The 22630-nt window shown below is 48.9% G+C and overlaps 1 protein-coding gene across 1 annotated transcript in view; it reads left to right on the forward strand.

The window, feature by feature from the left end:
* Positions 1-22630, forward strand: part of hydin (HYDIN axonemal central pair apparatus protein) — a 1231368-nt gene that overhangs the window by 1200217 nt on the left and 8521 nt on the right. The window contains exons 64-65 of the mRNA XM_038807144.1: positions 6834-6945; positions 9124-9384. Of these exons, the coding sequence (XP_038663072.1) occupies positions 6834-6945; positions 9124-9384 (373 nt within the window). The remainder of the gene's footprint in view (positions 1-6833; positions 6946-9123; positions 9385-22630) is intronic.

The raw sequence follows: 22630 nt of genomic DNA on the forward strand, positions 1-22630 counted from the left end.
TCAGGATGCTCTGTACCCGCTCAGAGACATCCATGACCCTGGCACCAGGGAATCTCTTGCACGACCACAGATGCACCTATGTGTGCTCCTGACTATTGAATCCCCAATTTGAATTGCTCTATATGCTTTGCCCCGCTTCGTCTGTACAATAGAGCCAGCCATGGTGCCACCGTTCTGGCTACTGCTGCTGCTGTCACTGATGGGCCATCCCCTTCATCAGTCTCCAAAAGAGCATACTTTTTAGAGAGGGTCACTGCCACAGTGGACTCCTGCACTGACTGCCTGCCCCATCTCGCGGGCACACACCTTTCTTCCTGTACCTTGGGTATGACCACATCTCTATAACTTCTATCTATGATGCTTTCCACCATTTGGTTGCTTCTTAGTAGCTCCAGCTGCTGGTCAAACTGATCCATTCGTTCAGTCAGCAAGTGCAACTGGATACCCTTCCTGCAGATCTAATTGTCAAGGATGTTGTCAGCATTCATGATTGACCACATGCCGCAGGTGGAACACCGAGTCCCACCAACTCTCGTGACTAACCTTCTATTAAATATTAAATTATTTTAATAAAATAAAAACACTCAAAAGAATGTACTCACCAATCAGCTGTCTTCTTAAATCCACACTCAGAATAGTGTCCCTCACAGACCTGGTGCTCTCCTAAAGTATTGTCTCACTCCCTGTTTTTGTTTGGTTTGAGGAGAAAGGAGGGATGAAAACACAACAGCAATGTAATGTTTGGGGCTATTCCGTTCTTTGGCAGTGGGTCCTCCTCAATCCCCTTCCAAGTTATGGTGACTGCACTGATTTCTCCCAGAATGCTTTTCGGTACCACCCTCCGGTGAATGCCGGAAGGAAAATTTTCCGCTGCTGACAGAGAAAGAAAGACAGAAATAGGATTGGAAAATGTAAATCAATAGCCGAAGCCCAAGCAACTAGAAGAAGAATCACTAGATGCCTGAAACGTACTGAGAACCATTGAGTGTTTGAAAAATGTCAATGGCGAAATGAACATCAAGAACTGAGAATGTGAAGCAAAAGATTAACGATTTCTGGGAAAAATAGAAGGTCTCACAAAGGAGCGTTAACAGTTTGAGAAACAATGAGAATATGTAAGATTAAAGAATGCGAGATTACAAGATAACACAGAAATTAGATTCTACTGGGGAAAGAAATGGTGAGCATAGAGAACCAACTTTCACGTATATAATATGAGCTTATGAAATGTTGGAACTTCAGCAAGAAAAGAGCTATGAAATTCTTGAATATTGATCCAATCTGAAGAACATGAAAGATGCAGATGCTCAGAATGGAGGAGCAGATCCAGGCCCTAAATGCAGAAATGAAAATTCTAATAAACAGATTGATCTAAAGCATGAATTGGTAGAATCTAAGGAGCAGTCAGTGACCATGGAAGAAAGATTCTAAAAGGGACTAAATGCCCAGGTGAAGTTTTTAAACATGTACAAGGATATCACAGATAACTCTGAAGCAAATACAACTGAACTCACTCGAGTAGGATTTTCACAGTAAATTCATTGCTGTTAATGTAATAATGATTATTACAGTCACTAAGCTGAATGATAAGATTCATGAAATGAAAAAATGAAATGAAAATCGCTTATTGTCACGAGTAGGCTTCAATGAAGTTACTGTGAAAAGCCCCTAGTCGCCACATTCCGGCGCCTGGATAAGCTTGAAAAAAAATTTTTAAAGAGCAAACGGATATTTGGCTGCAATTGTGCAATGAGTGGAAAAGTAGATCCCACTTTTGAAACATAAACATCCAGGGAGAACATGGTGGACCCATGGGAAAACAAAATCCAAACCCACAACAGGAATAAATGAAGTGCACATTCCCTTTGAGAACAACGGGACACACTCACAGTGTATGAAAATACAGACAGGTTGCTGATAAAGAGAGGTGTAACTTCCAAAAAGTGAATCAAATGGAGCCAATCAAGTACTGGAAACATATAGTACTATAATTTCACAGTCAAACCGACAAAGTCAACCTAAAGCAACTGAGACTACTATTCCTACAAAAATGACTGACCAAGATGTGAAAGGTTTGTCAAGCCTCAAGACAGGCTAAATTTAGAAAGTCAGAGACTTGAGGGAGAGGAAGAAGGGATAGCAAGTAAAGTGAAGATTATCATTTTTCAGTCATGATTGAGATATGGCTGTCGCTGACTGGGCAAACATTTGTTGCCCATCTCTAATTGCACTTGAACGGACCAACTTGTTGGGCCATTTCAGAGTGCATTTCAGAGGTCACCGCATTGCTGTGGTCCTGGAGTGACATGTAGGCCAGACCTGGTAAGGACGACAGATTTCCTTAATGGTTAATGATTTCATGGTCATCATTAGACTTTTAATTCCAAAATTTTATTAAATTAAAATTTCACAATCTGCTGTTGTGTGATTCGAACCTGGGTCCCAAGAGCACTACCTTGGGACTCAGGATTACAACTAATAATAAACACAGAAAATCGTGGATATATGCAGCAGGTCTAGCAGCATCTGTGGAGAGAGCAATAGAGTTAATGTTTCGGGTCCATATGTCCCTTCTACAGAACTCTGGTTACTGGTCGATTGACAACACCACTATACCATCACCTCTAAAATTTAGGGGTATGTTGTGCCTTTCAGAAGTAGCGGCATGCAATTGTGGTATAAGGAAGATTAGGAGGCAGGATGACATACTTTTGAAGTTTAATTTGTATCTGAGTCATCTCAACCCATCCCAGGTCTATTTAAGAAAGGGGCTTCAAAGCGCACTGAGAGTGAACTTTGCGCTTGAGCAGTGGGAAAATGAAACGAAAATCGCTTATTGTCACAAGTAGGCTTCAAATGAAGTTACTGTGAAAAGCCCCTAGTCGCCACATTCCGGCGCCTGTTCGGGGAGGCTGGTACGGGAAGAGACCACGGGTGGGATTCTTCGGAAACGGGCGGGGCGGGCAACTCCGGCACGAAGCAGTGGCGTGAACCACTCCGGCGTTGGGCCGCACCTTCAGGGGCTAGGCTGGCGCAGGAGCGGTTTGCGTCGTGCCAACCAAAGGGCCTCCGCCGGTCGGCGCAGGTTGGCGCATGAGCGGGAGCACCAGCATGTACTGGCGTCATCCCAGTGCATGCGCAGGGGGGGGGATTATCTCCGCGCCGGCCATCGCATATCGTTAGGTCAGCCAGCGCGGAGGAATAGAGTGCTCCCGCAGCACAGGCTTGCTGCGGATCAGTGGGCTCCGATCGCGGTCCTGGCCACCATGGGGGCACCCCGGGGGCCAGATTTCCCCGCGCCTCCCCGAGGACCCTGGAGGCCGCCCGTGGAGCCATGTCCCGCCGGTAAGTACCTGTCGTAACATACGCCGGCGGAAACCGCCAAAAACGGGCGGCCACTCGGCCCATCGCGGGCCGGAGAATCACCAGGGGGGCGGTCGCGGCAACCGGCGCGGCACAATTCCCGCCCCCGCCAAATCCCCGACGCCGATGAATTCGGCAGCATGCGGGGGCTGGATTCAAGCCGCCCCCCCCCCCGGCGATTCTCTGACCAGGCGGGGGCAGTCGGAGAATCCCGCCCTACATCTGCAGTGAGACACAGCCAGAGTGAGTTTGAAACTCGGGAATTTTAAACAGAATCTGTAGCTGAGGTGACAAGGGAGAGAGTTGATTGATAAGTAGTGGGTAAGGTTGGTAAGTCTTTACAACTTTTATCACTTATAGTTTGAAAATATGTTTTGTGGTTGATAATATATTCAGGCGATAATTGGTAGTAACGAGGACAAGGAAAGAAGGACCATAGAGAATTGGATATAATCTAACATCAAGCATCTTCAAAGCTTTAATTTAAAAGGGGACATGACAGGAGAGCTCAAGGCCTTGGTTTGCTCCTCTTGCTTCATGTGGGAAGCCAGGACTATTTACCCGGGACCAGAATGTATACACGACGTGTCTCCAGCTACAGTACCTGGAAGCCCACAGGGGGCTAGCACGGCGCTGAAGCAGCCCGTGCAGCTCCAGCTGCCGAACCCGGCATGAACCCGGTGCCTTGGGGTCTGCGCATGCGCAGTTAGGCCGGCGCCAACTAGCGCATGCGCAGTGGCCTTCTTCCCCGCGCCGGCCCGGACGCCAAATGGCGCAGGGCTACAGCAGCCAGCGCAGAGGAAAGGAGGCCCCCAGCCAGAGAGGCCTGCCAGCCGATCGCTTGGACCCGATTGCGGGCCAGGCCACGACGGAGGAGCCCCCTTCCCACAGGCCGTCCCCGGACTCTTCAACGCTGAGGCCCCACCGGATCTGAGAACGTTAGAACGGCGTTGGAAGGACTTGGCTTTTTGTTGTCGCCCGCTCGGCCCATCCCGGCTGGAGAATCGGCTTGCCAGCCCATGCCGTCCCGGAGAGTCGGCGCATACCCCGACCGGCGCCGCGCCAACCACGCCGGCCCTAATGGCGCCGATTCTCCGCTTTGCGGAGTTTCTGAAACAGTGAATTCCACCCATTAATTCTGACAGGGCTGGACAGACTGGATGTAGGGATGCTGTTTCCTTTTACTGGGGGGCGGCATTCTCCTCTACCCGGCGTGATGGAGGGTCCCGGAGTAGGGGAGTGGCACCATCGACTCAGGGGTCGCGCCTCCCCAAAGGTGGGGAATTCTCCCCACCTTTGGGGGCCAGCCCCGCGCCGGAGCGGTTGCCACCTGAAGACCGGCAGCGGGGCTGGCGTCACTGCCGGCGCATGCGCGATGTGGGGTTCTCTTCCGCGTCCGCCATGGTGGAGGCCGTGGCGGACGCGGAAGAAACTAGTGCAGCCAGGGCACTGGCCCGGACTCTGAGGGGGGGGGGGGGCCCATTCTGGCGCCTGTACGGGGAGGCCTCCTATTTTCTATGATTATGTTTATGTTATTTTCTTCCATTGAAAATCTCACAATTTTCCAAATTCTGATTCGACCTCTTGGGCATTTAGGCAGGAAATAAAATCACCAAGGGCACACCTTGTTTTCTCTTTGATAAATTATTAATGGAGGTCCACATTTTCAACTTCATTCTTCCACCCCCCGGGGTTCGATCACCCCCCCCCCCCCCCCCCCCCCCCCCCCCCCCCGCCCTCCCAGGACCCCGGGGGCCTGCTCGCGCCGCTGAGCCCGCCGTTCCAGAGGTGGTTTAAACCTCGGCGGCGGGAGAGGCCTCCGAAGTGGCCCATCCGGGCCGGAGAATCGCCGCAGGGTCCTCTCCGATCGGAGTGGCGAGATTCCTGCCCCCGCCACTTCCCGGGTGGCGGAGAATCTCTGCCACGGCGGGGGCGGGATTTTAGGCACCCCCAGGCGATTCTCCGACCCTGCTGGGGGTGGAGAATTTCGCCTCCGGGGATCTAGAACATGGGGTCACAGTTTCAGGATATGAGGTAGGTCGTTTAGGACTGAAATGTGGAGAGATTTATTCACCCAGAGGTTGGTGTACCTGTGGAATTATCTACCATAGAAGGCTGTGGAGGCCAAGTCACTGAATATATTTAAGAAGAAAATAGGTGGATTTCTAGGGTACGATTCTCCCGACAAATTTCTAAATTAATTTATGACCCAGTGCCAAGTTGCTAACTGGGCAGTGCCAAAGTGCCTGAATTCCATAGGGAGGGCCAGGGGGCAACCCTGCACTCACCCCGGCCACCCAGTGGCCTCCAATGGCCTGAGAGAGCCCTCCGGTGTTGTTCCACCTGGTCCATGTTCTTGTGGATCAGCACTCATCGGCGCCCTGGTGGGGAATGAGCACCCGGCCTGTCCCCTCCCAAGCACAGTTGTGGTGCTCATTCCCCACCAGGCCCCCTACAAGCCCCAAAACGGGCATCTCATGGCGATTTCACGACGGCAGTGACCAGGTGTGGTTGCCGCCGTTGTGAAACGGTCGTGAACGGCAGGCCGCTCGGCCCATCCGGGTCGGAGAATCGCTGGTCGTTGTGAAAAACGGCGAGCGCGATTCTTCTGAGCGGGGGTGGGAGAATCGCGGGGGACGCCAGGGGGGCGTGAAATTAGTCGGGGGACCGTCCCACGATTCTCCCACCCAGCGTGGGGAGCGGAGAATCGGGCCCTATGTATATGAATACCGGTGAGTACCTAATTTGTGCTCACCGTGTTACATATAATTAACCCCCAACTCCCATAATTGCCCCCTGTGACCTCTGCTGTTTCCAAAAATAATTCAGTCTCACTGCCATACACAGTGGAAATTGAAGTGAGGTATTACATCTATTTCCTTTTGAAGGAATATGTTTGGCTGATTAATAGGTATGGGAATCTGGCAGGGAAGTCCATGCTTTTGGTTTTCTAATATCTCCCCATCTGTGTGCAGACCAGTGAGCTATTCACCAGAGGGTCTGCTGAGGCTCTAGAAAGTATACTATTGGGCATTTTGTGAGTAAATGTCCTTCGAATTTTCAATCAAGCAGTGTATATTTCTTTTTGAATGATGTCCTGAGGGCCCAGTTCCTCACGGGCAATGCTTTACCAATATCCATTTATATGTAAAGTACAACTTTTCCCTTGATAGAATTCGTCCTTGATAACAGTATCTGGCTCTAAACAGTTTATACTTCAGGCAAAAATGTTTAGGTGAGATCATATGAGTGTAACACAATAGCAAGCGAGATAAAGACGTGATGTTTGTTTTGTAAAACCTATACCCTTATTATTTATCCTATCAAATATCTGTTCATTAGTATCTGTAGGATCATTTGTATTTTGAGAAAAATGGGAGGGAGGGCAATTTAATATTTCCAAGTTTATTTATCCATAAGTGTGACAATTGCATATAAATAATATATCTGCTGCATGTCTTTCTTGCTAGGTATCTGTCAACGTCTCTGACACACGTGGAGTGTTTTCGCTGAAAGAATGTATTGGAACCAAATGTATTTATCCTAAATCCAAGTATATTAAAGAAGATAACCCAGAAAAAGGTAACAAACAGAAAACTGCTTCTCGCACCAGCTTATTTTATAAGGAACAGAACAGGACAAAGCATGTAATTTAGAATATAGACTGGGTCAGAGCACGCAAAGGAGGTCTGGTTGCACAGTGGGTAGTTTCCATACCTCTAGACCAGAAGTTCTGGGTTCCTCGTGTTACGAGGAAAGATGCTCGTAATACGGCCAAATATGTTGATTATCAGCCTGTAAATCCTTCCAGTACATAGGCAGTAAGAGCAGGAGAGTATCCTGGTCAGAAGAAGCCAATGATAAACCACTTCAGTAATTGGCTGAGCTTAATTATAGACCAATGCAATACAAATAAATGCTCGCCAATGCCCTCTTGAAAGAGGAGGAAGTTCAGGTGTGGATGTTGGTCAGGTTGGCGGTGTATTCTGACTGAGACCAGGGTTGAGGCGGGTCATAGTTTTCTATTTGTTCATTTATTTTTAGTAAGGTACACCTGACTTGGCACCTGATGTTTGCTCTGGATATTTTAACAGATGTTAATGTTAAACTACTGATCTTAAAATGCTGGTGTCAAAGGTAACCCTTCCCTCCACAACAGGGCACAGGGTGGTATTAATATTTCACATTTCTGCTGGGACTCCTCTACCAATTCCAATGAGAACAAAATAATCAAACACATATTAGGGCAGTCCTCTCCTGCCAGTGACATAGATACTGTGAGAAGGCCTGTTTGGACCCAAAGTAAATGAATGTTGCGTTTTGTCATTTTGTTGTGTACTCAGTTTTCCAGCATTCCGACAGATATTATACTGAGTAATCTTCAAACTCATATGTGATGAATGTCCAATGTTCTGAAAGAATGAGTAGAACACAGACATATTTTTGAAGGCCTAGCATGCACGATCACTAGACAAATTTATCACATTCTCTGCACCATTTTTCTTGACTTCCTTCTCCTGCCACTTTGCTTAAGCCTTTGAGACAATTATTCTGTCAATTTTTACTACTTTAGCCTGCAGCTTAAACAGAGCCATACTGGTTTCCCAATAAGAATTCCCTTGCTTGCATTGCTTCACAAGTCAGTAGTTACGAGGCCTGCACTCGGGATTATCGTCATATCAAGGAACGGAGAAATTAGAAAAAGTATTTTGGCAGGGGTTTTGAACACTGAAGGCACGATTCTCCGCTCCCCACGCCGGGTGGGAGAAACGCAGGAGGGCCGGGCGACTCACGACACGCCCCCCCTGGCGCCCCCCGCGATTCTCCCACCCCCCGCTCGTAAGAATCGCCGCTCGCCGTTTTTCGCGGCGACCGGCGATTCACCGACCCAGATGGGCCGAGCAACCTGCCGTTCGCGACCGGTTCACGACGGCGGCAACCACACCTGGTCACTGCCGTCGTGAACATGGTGCCAAAGGCTGGTTTGAAGCTTGTGGGGGGCGGAGAGGGGAGTGAGCAGCACGGCCGTGCTCGGGAGGGGACTGGCCCGCGATCGGTGCCCACCGATCGTCGGGCCGGCATCTCAAAGGGACGCATTCTTTCCCCTCCGCCGCCCCGCAAGATCAAGCCGTCACGTCTTGCAGGGCAGCGGAGGGGAAGATGGCAACCGCGCATGCGCGGGTTTGAGCAGTCAGCCGTCGTGACGTCAGCCGCGCATGCGCGGGTTGGAGCCGGCCAACCTGCACATGCGTGGCTGACATCACTTAGGCGCCGCCGTCGCGTCATTCTCGGCGTGCCGCTCCTAGCCCCCCGGGTGGGGGTGAATAAGGTGAGAGGAGCAGCCTCGGAGGCTGTTGTGAAACTCGGTCGAGTTCACGACGGCCTTCCCGATTTATCGAGGGAGCGGAGAATTCCGCCCTGAATGTATCATTGGGAGAGAAACTACAGTATCGCTTTCCAGGGAAATGGAGAAGTAATCAAAAATGAAGAATTTGAAGAGATGGAGGGAAATTTGGTCAGGTTTTCTAGCTGAAGATCTGCATAATTATGGTGAAGCATTTCCTTGTGTGTCGTAAATTTCTGAGAGATATTTCCAATTGTTCTATTAGTTAGTTTCTCACTGGTGATCTTAATTTGTAATCTCATCCTGCAGAATAATCTGATTCTGGCCTTTTTAATACCTCTAATTTCAAATAAATTCAGATTATTTGTAAAGTTGGTATTAGAATAAAGCTGTATTTTGTTTTATTTTCCACACAGTAAAAGAAAGTTGCATGCGCGTTATCAACCTTAACAGTGGAGAAGAAACAACGTTTGATGTTACATTCCAACCAAACATGACTCAACATTTTGCAGGAGCACTGTACCTGACAGTGTTCAGTAACCAGTATGAGGATACCATTATACAGTTAATTGGTGAAGGTTTTCAAGATGATATCACTTTTGACAACATCCATGGTCTAGTACAAACTGGCACAATCGAAACTGTTTCAAAATTTCTGGAGGACAAAGATATTAAAGGTGAGGACTACTCGCAATTTTGCAGCAATAGGATGTGTAAGTAACTCATCCAAATCACAGAAACATTGAAATTTAAGGTACTGAAGGAGGTCATTCCGTCCTTCAAGTCTGTGTTATTCAAATAAAAGCGATCCAGCTTAATTCATTTTCCAGTTCTTGGTTTGCAGACCCGTCGGTTACAGCACTTAAGATAAACATAGAATCATAGAATTCTGACAGTGCAGAATGAGGCCATTCGGCCCATTGAGTCTCACCGGTCCTCTGAAACAAGGACCCAAGCCCTCACCATATCCACTGCATTCCTGTAACCCCACCAAACCTGCACATCCCTGGACACGAGGGGGCAATTTAGCACGGCTAATTCATCTAATCTGCACATCTTTGGACTGTAGGAGGAAACTGGAGCACCCACGCAGACACGGGAGAACATGCATCTCTGCAGTCACCGAAGGCTGGAATTGAACCCTGGTCCCGGGTGCTGTGAGGCAGCAGTGCTAACCACTGTGCCAGCCCACATAGCAAAGAATTTTAAAAGAGTTTGCCTCCACAAACCTTTCAGAGAGTGAATAACAGACTCCCGCTGCGCTCTGGGAAAAAATATTTCTCAACTTTCCTCCAGGTCCTTAGACCTACATCTTTAAATCTATGCACACACACCTTCCCCCGCCATGATCTCTCTGCTAGGCGAAATTGATCTTTCATAGTCACTTTATTCAGGCCACTGGTAATTTTATACACCTCAGTTAAATGTTCCCTCAGTCCCTTCTGTTTCAAAGAACCCCAGGCTATCAGTGAAAATTCTCCAGTCCTGGCAACATCCCTGTAAATCTCCTCTGTATCCAATCTTGTGAGATCACATCCTTCCTATAACATGGGCAGCACGGTAGCATTGTGGAAAGTGCAGCACGGTAGCATTGTGGATAGCACAATCGCTTTACAGCTCCAGGGTCCCAGGTTCGATTCCGGCTTCGGTCACTGTCTGTGTGGAGTCCCTATGTTTATCTTAACCCTGGGGCAGCAGGGTAGCAGGGGCAGCAGGGTTGCATGGTGGCTAGCATAAATGCTTCACAGCTCCAGGGTTCCAGGTTCGATTCCCGGCTGGGTCACTGTCTGTGTGGAGTCTGCACGTCCTCCCCCTGTTTGCGTGGGTTTCCTCCGGGTGCTCCGGTTTCCTCCCACAGTCCAAAGATGTGCAGGTTAGGTGGATTGGCCATGCTAAATTGCCCGTAGTGTCCTAATAAAAGTAAGGTTAAGGAGGGGTTGTTGGGTTACGGGTATAGGGTGGATACGTGGGTTTGAGTAGGGTGATCATGGCTCGACACAACATTGAGGGCCGAAGGGCCTGTTCTGTGCTGTACTGTTCTATGTTCTATGTTCTATGTGCAGGTTAGGTGGATTGGCCATGAGAAATTACCCTTAGTGTCCAAAATTGCCCTTAGTGTTGGATGGGGTTACTGGGTTATGGGGAAAGGGTGGAGGTATTAACCTTGGGTAGGGTGCTCTTTCTAGGAGCCGGTGCAGACTCGATGGGCCGAATGGCCTCCATCTGCACTGTAAATTCTATGAAAAAAAAAGTTAAACTGTGCATAGTACTCTGTGCCTTACCTCGTATCTCCTACGATAATAGCTTAACCTCCCTGTTCTTTTATACTTTGCCTTAGTTAAGTGTTCCTTATCTATGGGTTCTGCCACCTCTGTGGACATACACTTTAAGGTCCTTTTCATCCTCAATACTTCTCTGTAGCTGATCCACTCCTGTGCAGATGGGCCAGGCATGATATTGTCGACTTGGCTCAGGCCGTGCTTCCCAGAGGAACCATCACCCTCATCAGAATATACAAATTAGGAACAGGATTAGGTCATTCAGCCTTTTGAGCCTGCTCCACCGTTCAATAAGATTATTATTTATCAGATTGAAACTTCGAACTTCATATTCCTTCCTACTCCGATAACCTTTCAGCCATTGCTTATCAAGAATCTCTGAAATTCTCCATGACTCTGCTTCTACTGCCTTTTGAGGAAGAGAGTTCCAGAGACTCTGTGAGAAAGAAATTCTCATCATCTGTGTCTTAAATCACCATCCCCTTATTTTTAAACAATGTCCTCTAGTAGTTTTCCATTTTTCCACAAGAGAAATTATCCTCTTCACATCCATCATGCCCAGACCCCTTAATATCTTGTATGTTTCAATCAAGTCACCTCATACTCTTCTAAACTCCAATAGATACAAGCCTAGCCTGTTCAACCTTTCCTCATAAGATAACCCACCCATTCCTGGTATTAGTCTGTTAAGTCCTTTCTGAACTGCTTGCAACGCATTTACATCTTTCCTTAAGTAAGGAGACCGATACTGTACACAATACTCCAGATGTGGCCTCATCAATGCCCTGAATAACTGACGCATGACCTCACTACTTTTGTATTCAATTCTTCTCACAATAAACAATAATAGTCTATTAACTTTCCTAAATACGTATTGTGCCTGCATATTAACATTTTGTGATTCATGCACAAGGACACCTAGATCTACCTACATCACAGAGCTCTGTAATCTCCCACCATTTAGATAATATACTTCTGTATTGTTCTTCCTGCCAAAATGGGCAATTTCACATTTCCCCACATTCTACTCCATTTACACAACTTTCCCTATTCCCTTAACCTACTTGTATTCCTTTGTAGACTCCTTATGCCCAATTCACAACTTATTTTTATACCCTATCTTTGTATCATTGGTACATTTAACAGCCATACCTTTTGTCCTTTCATCTGAGTCATTTATCTAAATTGTAAGAAGTTGAGGCCCAAGCACTGATCCCTGCGGTACATCATTCATCATAGAACAGTACAGCACAGAACAGGCCCTTCGGCCCTCGATGTTGTGCCGAGCATTGTCCGAAACCAAGATCAAGCTATCCCACTCCCTGTCATTCTGGTGTGCTCCATGTGCCTATCAAATAACCGCTTGAAAGTTCCTCAAGTGTCCAACTCCACTATCACAGCAGGCAGTCCGTTCCACACCCAAACACTCTCTGAATAAAGAATCTACCTCGGACATCCCTCCTATATCTTCCACCCTGAATCTGATAATTATGCCTCCTCGTAACAGCTACATCCACCCGAGGAAATAGTCTCTGAATGTCCACTCTATCTATCCCCCTCATCATCTTATAAACCTCTATTAAGTCGCCTCTCATCCTCCTCCGCTCCAAAGAGAAAAGCCCTAGCTCCCTCAACCTTTCCTCATAAGACCTATCCTGCAAACCAGGCAGCATCCTGGTAAATCTCCTTTGCACCCTTTCCAATGCTTCCACATCCTTCCTATAATGAGGTGACCAGAACTGCACACAATACTCCAAATGTGGTCTCACCAGGGTCATGTATAGTTGCAGCATAACCCCACGGCTCTTAAACTCAAGCCCCCTGTTAATAAACGCTAACACACACTATAAGCCTTCTTCATGGCTCTATCCACTTGAGTGGCAATCTTCAGAGATCTGTGGACATGAACCCCAAGATCTCTCTGTTCCTCCACATTCCTCAGAACCCTGCTGTTGACCCTGTAATCCGCATTCAAATTTTTTCTACCAAAATGAATCACCTTGCACTTCTCAGGGTTAAACTCCATCTGCTATTTTTCGACCCAGCTCTGCATCCTATCAAAGTCTCTTTGCAGCCTACAACAGCCCTCCACCTCATCCACTACTCCACCAATCTTGGTGTCATCAGCAAATTTACTGACCCACCCATCAGCCCCCTCCTCCAAGTCATTGATAAAAATCACAAATAGCAGAGGGCCGAGCACTGATCCCTGTGGTACACCGCTGGTAACTGGTCTCCAGTCTGAAAATTTTCCATCCACCACCACCCTCTGTCTTCTATGTAATAGCCAGTTACTTATCCAATTGGCCAAATTTCCCTCTATCCCACACCTCCTTACTTTCTTCATGAGCCGACCATGGGGAACCTTATCAAACGCCTTACTAAAATCCATGCATATGACATCAACTGCTCTCCCTTCATCTGCACACTTAGATACCTCCTCAAACAATTCAATCAAATTTGTGAGGCAAGACTTACCCTTCATGAATCCATGTTGACTATCCCGGATTAAGCTGCATCTTTCCAAATGGTCATAAATCCTATCCTTCAGGACCTTTTTCATTAACTTACCGACAACCAAAGTAAGACTAACTGGCCTATAATTACCGGGGTCATTCCTATTCCCTTTCTTGAACAGAGGACCAACATTCGCCACTCTCCAGTCCTCTGGCACTATCCCCGTGGACAGTGAGGACCCAAAGATCAAAGCCAAAGGCTCTGCAATCTCATCCCTTGCCTCCCAAAGAATCCTAGGATCCCATCTGGCCCAGGGCACTTGTCGACCCTCAGGTTTTTCAAAATTGCTAATACATCCTTCCTAAGAACGTCTATCTCCTCCAGCCTATCCGCCTGTATCACACTCTCATCCTCAAAAACATGGCCCCTCTCCTTGGTGAACACTGAAGAAAAGTATTCATTCAACGCCTCTCCTATTTCTTCTGACTCCATGCACAAGTTCCCACTACTGTCGTTGACCGGCCCTAACCTCACCCTGGTCATTCTTTTATTTCTCACATAAGAGTAAAAAGCCTTGGGGTTTTCCTTGATCCAACCCACCAAGGACTTCTCATGTCCCCTCCTAGCTCTCCTGAGCCCTTTTTTTTTTAGCTCATTCCTTGCTGCCTTGTAACCATCAAGCGACCCAACTGAACCTTGTTTCCTCATCCTTACATACTCTTCCTTTTTCCTCTTGACAAGACATTCAACCTCTTTTATGGTTCCCTCACACGGCCATTTTCTCCCTGTCTGACAGGGACATACCTATCAAGGACACACAGTATTTGTTCCTTGAACAAGCTCCACTTTTCATTTGTGCCTTTCCCTGACAGTTTTTGTTCCCATCATATGCTCCCTAATTCTTGACTAATCGCATCATAATTACTCCTCCCCCAATTATAAACCTTGCCCTGCCGTATGGCCCTATCTCTCTCCATTGCAATAGTGAAAGACACCGAATTGTGGTCACTATCTCCAAAGTGCTGTCACAGAAACAATTCTAACACTTGGCCTGGTTCATTACCCAGTACCAAATGCAATGTGGCCCCCCCTCTTGTCGGCCTATCCACATATTGTGTCCTGCACACACTGTACATTATATGTACATTATATGTACATTATATGTACAAAACATTATATGTTTTTTTCTTTAAGTTAGATAGTATATTTAACTTTTTTTAGTTGCACACGGATGGTAGCTCATCCCATTGGAATTTTTCTTTCTTGATGGAATATATCTATTTGTATTCCAAAATAAATATCTGCCCATTGCATCCTTATTAATCTATCCCTTAACCTACATTTTCAGTTCACCTTAGCTCTATTTGCATGCCCTCATAACTGACCTTATTTAAGTTTAATATATTAGCCTTGCACCCAATCTTTTCCCTCTCAAACGGAATGTAAAATTCAATCATATTATGATTGCTATTAGCAAGGCATCATCAATCCTCACTCCAGGGCCATTAATTAATCTTATCGCATTGCACAATACCAGTCTAGCTGTGGAATGTGCTGTTCTAAAAAACTATCCCGAAAACATTCTATAAACTCCTCATCTAGGTTATCTTTGCCCATCTGATTTTTCCAGTCAATATGTGGATTACAATCCAGCATGATATCACTGTGCCTTTCTGACAAGCTCCCATTATTTCTTCCCTTATACTCCATCCTACCATGTGGTTCATGTTTGGAAGCTTGTCCACCACTCCCACAAGTGACTTCTTGCCTTCATCATTTCTCATTTCTCCTCAAACTGCTTCTTAATCCTGGTTTCTTGAATTTAGGTCATACATCCCGATTGTGCTGATACCTTCATTAATTAATAGAGTTACCCCTCCAACTCTTCCTTGCTTTTTGTCTGCCTTAAATGTCATGTACTCTTCAACAGTCAGAACCCAATCGAAGTCGTCCTGCAGTCATGTCTGTAATTGCAATCAGATTGTACTCACTTCTTGCTATTTGCATTATCAGTTCATCTGTTTTGTTTCAAATTCTGCGAGCATTCAGATACGGCGCCTTGAGTTTTGTCCTTTTATTATTTTTGCAACCTCTAGCAATATCTGCTGATTGACTCTTAGATTAATTCCCTCTATCCCTTCCTGCCATGGTCTGTTTATCATTTCCCATATTAGTTCCTTTCTCTCTTGCGTTGTCTCCACTCTTTACCACATTTACCACTATTCCAAAATGTGAAAACGTGTCCACACAATTTGTTTAACCTCTACTTCCTTAGTTATGCAGCTCCTCAGAACAGTATCCCAGCAAGGTTCAGGATCAAACCATCTCAATGGTATATTTCCCACTTTTCCCAGTACTGGTGCCCATACTCCATGAACTGGAACCCACTTCTCCCACAAGTCTTCGAGCCATGCATTAATTTCTCTAATCTTATTTGCTATCTGCCACTTTCCACATGGATTGAGAGATAAACCAGCGATTATTGCCTTTGAGGTCCTGCTTCTTAATTTGGTGTCTAGTTCCTCATACTGACTATGTAGAACCTCTTTACTTGTCTGGTTTATATTGTTGGTGACTACATGGACCATGATGAATGGATCCTCCCCCTACCACTGTCAATTCATCTCCAGTCTTGAGCCACTGCTTAATCTGCTTTGCACTTAATGGAGAATGTGCAAGTCTCTCATGCAAGAAAATTGACTCAGGAGGACACAATACCTTAGATAGCAAATCGGGTAAGGGGAGATGACTCAACGTGTCATTTGCATTGTCTTCCCCTGCTCTGTACACAATTTTGTACTGATAAGCTCATAACGTAAGTGCCGAGTGCTATATTCTTGCTGAGGCCATGGGCGGAATGCTTTTAGACTCACTAAAAAGACTCATCAACCACTTGTGGTCAGTACTTTTGGTGAACAGATGACCATAGAATCTTTTCACCGTAAAAATGATAGCTAGATCTTTGTCCAACTTTGTCCTATTTGCAAAACTGATGAGCTTTTAAATCCATCCTCAATTAAATGAGAAAGTACTGCCCACACTCTGTAGGATGAGGTATTGCACGACAGGTTAAGTTCCCTGTCTGAATCAAAGTGAACTAGCACATCAGCCAATTGAGCAGCCTTATCCTGTGGTCTCCCACTTCCATTTCGTCTTTTTCTACAGAAGTAATTATAGGGGAGCCAACACTTTTGACAGGTCTGACAAAAACATTCCATAATGGTTTACCAAGCCCAAAAATAACGAGCTCTGACGCATTCCTGGGCTCCAAAGCTTCCTTAATGGTTCTAATTTTCTCCTCCACAGGAGATAATCCTTGTACAATGATTCTGTGGCCGGGATACTCTGCATTTTGTGCCTGGAAAATCCACTTGCTCCTCTTCAGATGCAATCCTGCCTCTGATAACCTTTTTAAAACATGATCCAGATTGCTGAGGTGTTCTGCCTCAGTCTTCCTTGTAATTAAGATGTCATCCACTGCAGTCTGAGGAAAGCCTTGTAACAGGTTGTCCTTTTAAATATCACTGGACAGGAGAATAAGGCAAAAAACAAACAATTATATTTGAACAACCCTTTATGCATTATGATGCCTACAATATTCCTCCAGCAAATATTGATATGCCTGACACATGTCCAATTTTGAAAGTGTCATGCCTTCTGCAAGAGTTACAAATGAATCTTCCACTCTGGGGAATGAATAAGCATCTAACTTGGAAACCTGATTAATGGCAAGCTTGTAGTCACTGCATATATGCACTGCACCATCATTTTTAAGGACAGGAACGATTGGAGCTGCCCATTGAGAAACCTGAATAGGCTCAATGATTCTAAGCCTTTGCAGCACGTCCAATTCCTCCTCCACTTTCCTTCTTATGGCATAGGGCACAGTCTTTGGCTTGAAAAACAAGGAGTAGCCCAAGGATCTATGTACATATTCACAATAGTACCACGCAATGTGCCCAGTTCATCCCTGAACACATCCGGATACTTCTTGACAACATCTTCAGTCACCCTTGTGTGCTTAATCTTGGAATTGTGCTCAGGCAGTCATGCCCCAGCAAATGTGGCCCCTCCTCTTTGACCACGAGGTGACATACTCTTGATTCTTCACCATAAGGCAGCATGGTAGCACAGTGGTTAGCACAATTGCTTCACAGCTCCAGGGTCCCAGTTTCGATTCTGGCTTGAGTCACTGTCTGTGCGGAGTCTGCACATTCTCCCCGTGTGTGCGTGGGTTTCCTCCGGGTTCTCCAGTTTCCTCCCACAGTCCAAAGATGTGCAGGTTAGGTGGATTGGCCATGCTAAATTGCCCTTAGTGTCCAAAATTGCCCTTAGTGTTGGGTGGGATTACTGGGTTATGGGGATAGGGTGGAGGTGCGGGCTTGGGTAGTGTGCTCTTTAAAAAAAAAGAGCCGGTGCAGACTTGATGGGCCGAATAGCCTCCTTCTGCACTGTAAATGTAAATTCTATGAATAAATACGCAATATAGACTTTCGACACCCCAATCAAAGATATGAGGAGGGATTCTCTGTCCTGCCAGCCCGCTTTCCGGTGCAGCGCACCCCCACCAGCAGCAGGGTTCTCCGTTCCCACAACTGGCTAATGGGGTGTTCCATTGAGGCCATCCCAGGCCTTCAGGCAACCCGTTGGCCTGGGTGCACTGTCGGCGAAGAGGAGAATCCCGCAAGTGAACTCTTGAGTGTAAATCTGAAGATTAATCTGGAGTAGGGGCTGGTGCTCTATTTGAGTCCGAGGTCGACTTGTAGGTCTCTTCACTAATTATGGACGCATAGGCTTCTTTGTCCATGTCCATCTTGGTTTGCATACTATTGACCACCACTGTAGTTCAAAAAGGCTCATCTCGTGCCTCGTTGACATTCAGTATGTGCTCCACTGCCTGCTGTGACCTGTCAAAATGATGCATATCTGATTGAGGCTTCTTCGAATTTAAATTTCTTGCTCGGCCTTTGTCTAGTGCTTTGCACCCCTGTTTTTCTTCACTAAATGCCCCTTCTTGTTGCACTAATGACAAACAGGGCGGGTTTCCCCGACCTCCCGCCTGGTCGTAGAATCGTCGGGGGGCGGCACGAAACCCACCCCGCCGCTCCGATGCCGGCTGCCGTATTCTCCGGTGCCAGTTTTTGGGCGGGGGCAGGGATCACACCGTGCCGGTCGGAGGCCGTTGGCAGCGGCCCTCCCGGGAATTCTCCAGGCTGTGATGGGCCGAACTGCCGTCGGTTCCTGGCCAGTGCCACTGGCGTGAAATGGACATGGTCCCACATGGCGGGTCCTGGCTTGTAGGCCAGCTACTGAATTCCTCAGGGGGGGGGGGTATCTGGCCCCGGGTGGCCCCCACTGTGGCCTGGCCCGCGATCGGGGCCCACCGATCTGCGGGCGGACCTGTGCCATGAGGGCACTCCTTCCTTCCGCACCGGCCTCTGTAGGGCTCCGCAATTGCCGGCCCAGAGAAGATACCCCCCTCCACATGCGCAGGAAACACGCCGGCTGGTCTGTGCATTCACGGAACCACGCCGGCGGTTCTGCGATGTGCCAACTCGCACCTGACCTTCGGCGAGGATGGCGCGGCACCATCCCCTCCAGCGCGGCACCATCCCCTCCAGCGCGGCACCATCCCCTCCAGCGCGGCACCATCCCCTCCAGCGCGGCACCATCCCCTCCAGCGCGGCACCATCCCCTCCAGCGCGGCACCATCCCCTCCAGCGCGGCACCATCCCCTCCAGCGCGGCACCATCCCCTCCAGCGTGGCACCATCCCCTCCAGCGCGGCACCATCCCCTCCAGCGCGGCACCATCCCCTCCAGCGCGGCACCATCCCCTCCAGCGCGGCACCATCCCCTCCAGCGCGGCACCATCCCCTCCAGCGCGGCACCATCCCCTCCAGCGCGGCACCATCCCCTCCAGCGCGGCACCATCCCCTCCAGCGCGGCACCATCCCCTCCAGCGCGGCACCATCCCCTCCAGCGCGGCACCATCCCCTCCAGCGCGGCACCATCCCCTCCGCCGCCGGCACCATCCCCTCCAGCGAGGCACCATCCCCTCCAGCGCGGCACCATCCCCTCCAGCGAGGCACCATCCCCTCCAGCGCGGCACCATCCCCTCCAGCGCGGCACCATCCCCTCCAGCGCGGCACCATCCCCTCCAGCGCGGCACCATCCCCTCCAGCGCGGCACCATCCCCTCCAGCGCGGCACCATCCCTCCAGCGCGGCACCATCCCCTCCAGCGCGGCACCATCCCCTCCAGCGCGGCACCATCCCCTCCAGCGCGGCACCATCCCCTCCAGCGCGGCACCATCCCCTCCAGCGCGGCACCATCCCCTCCGCCGCCGGCAACTTCCTGTTGGCCCGATGTCGGAGTGGTTTGTGTTGTTCTTGGCGCCGGCGTCAGGCAATCCCGCCAATTGCGGGAGTATCCTGTCCACAGTATCCCTAAATTTATCAAACATCTGTCCAACTCTGCCTTAAATAAATTCAATGACCCAGTTTCCACTCTTCTTTGTGGAAGATATTTTCAAAACTAACAACTTTGAGAGCGGAAAATTCTCACTGTCTCTGTCCTAAAAGGGAGATCACTTATTCTTAAATTGTGTCTGGTAGTTCTAAGGCACAATTCAGTGGCCTTGTTTCACTCAAGCGAGATCCGGTGCACAGTGGGAGAGGCCAAATATGAGAACACGCCATCCGCCAAACTGTTTGCAATGCAACCAGCTTATTCCCATAGGCAACATCAGGATCTCATCGTAGCCAATAATCACCACTGATGCCCAATTTCCATACAATTAATGGGAACCACCCCCTAGTCAATGGCCCCCAGTGATCCAGCGGACACCCCACTGTGGTGATATGCATCACTGTATATACACAAGGGGTTAAGTAAATACACTACAACTAAGTAACCACTAGAGGGAGCACCAGAGATGTTATGACATGCAGACATACAGCCAATGGGTCATTAGAACAGGACACAAGCAGTGGGTAATCAGGACACCCAGAGGTGGCATTACCACAAGGGGGCACTTCAGAACCCATATAAAAAGGACAGGGCACACATGCTCTGCCTCTTACCACAGACAGACATCTAGAGAGTACATCAGGGTTGATCAACAGCATCACACCCAGCAGGTGGCTTAGAGCAGGCTGGTAAAGATCAACTGAGTTACTACAGCTAGATTAGCAGAGAGCCAAACTCATTTAAGAACTGTGTTAATAGTTCAATAAACAAGTTGAACTCATTTCATAGACTGGTACTTCTTTTGTCAAAGCATACATCAAGAAAGCAGCTTATGCTACACGAAGCAGCATAACACAACACCGACCAAGTGGTCATACTGGTGCCGATCAGTAAACCTTTTGAAAAACATGAATGTGGCAGAATAGCTGCTGCGGGGACCCGAGGAGGTGAGGAGCAATCTTCGCTCACAGGCATTAAACCTGGAGGCACTGGGCTTGGTGCCACTGTGCTGGGGGGGGGGGGGGGCGGTATCCAGGACTGGGGGGTATCGGAGCAGGTAACTAGACATCTTCGCTCACAGGCAACGAACATGGGGACAATGGACTTGCTGCCCCCGTGCTCGGAGGAGAGTGGGGGAATAACCGGGAGGTTGCAACCCCGATTGGGGGTGGGCCGCCATGGGGGGCTGGAGGTATCAGGGCTGGGGGGTTATTGGAGCTTGAGTGGGGGACTCTGCTGGGGAGGAGGGGCAACCATGCGCGGGTTCTCCATGCCAATCCTGGATCATGTGTATCCGTTCCGGGGGTCAACGTAGTTCCTGTCGGGCAGCATGGTGGCGCAGTGGGTTAGCACTGTGGCCTCATGGCGCCGAGGTCCCAGGTTCGATCACGGCTTTGGGTCACGGTCCGTGTGGAATTTGCACATTCTCCCTGTGTTTGCGTGCAGGCTAGGTGGATTGGCCACGATTGCCCCTTAATTGGAAAAAATGAATTGGGTACACTAAATTTCAAAACAAATTTCTGTCTGCTCCACAACCACCCATAACTCCCACTGACCACGGAGGCCTCTGGCCGTGCTGCTGGATTCCATCGCTAAGGGGGAATTGGCAATTGTATTAAGTGAGCACTTCACACATCCCAAGTGGATTCCCATCGGTGGGATGCCATCTAGCATCTGGGGCTCATTGCCGAAGCACCCAATTGCATCTTGGTGCATGGAGACTGTGCTTGAACACTGGGAGGCAGCACCACAGATGTAGCGGCCAACCTTCGATCACCCAGAGCATGGGCCGCAGCCCCAGGCACATGTCCACGGCCGGATTTTGGCCATTCTGTTTGGGTGACTGGGGTGCAGGGTGTGCAGTCCATTGAGCAGAGCCCCACCCCACCGTGGCCAGGTGTGGTTGGGCAGGGTGTGTCAGGTGGGGGATGCACGGAGGGGGCCAGGATCTCATGTCTGCGGGATGGGGCGCGGGATTGGTGGTCGGCCCGCATCGCGGGACAAAGTGCCAGAGGCATCATATTTGTTTTGGTGAGAGTTTTTAAATTCATTTTGGGAAAGTGTATACCACTGGCCCGCTCTCCCAATGGTGCTGCCCCCTCTCCCCACCCTCCCTCCCTCCCCGCACCCCCAATGTCTCCCCCCTACCCCCAACGCACACTCCCCTCTTTAGCCCTCAGCTACCTACTCCCACCCTCCCAGTGCCCTCTCAGTGATCCATGACATGCTTGGTGTTCCGTGCTCTACCACTGAGTCTAGGTCTATCACCAGAATGCACATCAGAGGTGGAGGCTACTTGCTATATCCCGTGGCCTTTGATGCCCCTAGCAGTCATTCTCTGGTGCCCGAGGGCCCCAAGTGCCTTTGGCAGCACATGCACAGCCGTGCCACCCTATTCCAAGTGCTGGCTGCGAGCCATGGCTTTATCAGAGATGTGGAACTTGGGGGAGCTGTTGGCTACCGTCGCCAATCCATAGGATCAGTCTGGGTTGTCACCCAGCGGCCCCTCCTCCCAGCTGGTGCCCACAGGAACCAGGGGTTCACCTCGGAACGAAGGCTAGCTGGATTGACTCTCAGCTGCCCCTGCACATCTGGCCCTGGCAGACCTGGCAGCTCCCCAGTGTCTGCATCATGTTGACGTCCACAGCGATGCTCCTGAGTGAACGCTCTGTAGTGCCTCAGCAATACCAATCTGCATCAGGGAAATGCTCCGCAATGC

Source organism: Scyliorhinus canicula, chromosome 9 (assembly GCF_902713615.1).
Source record: "Scyliorhinus canicula chromosome 9, sScyCan1.1, whole genome shotgun sequence".
Classification (NCBI taxonomy): domain Eukaryota; kingdom Metazoa; phylum Chordata; class Chondrichthyes; order Carcharhiniformes; family Scyliorhinidae; genus Scyliorhinus; species Scyliorhinus canicula.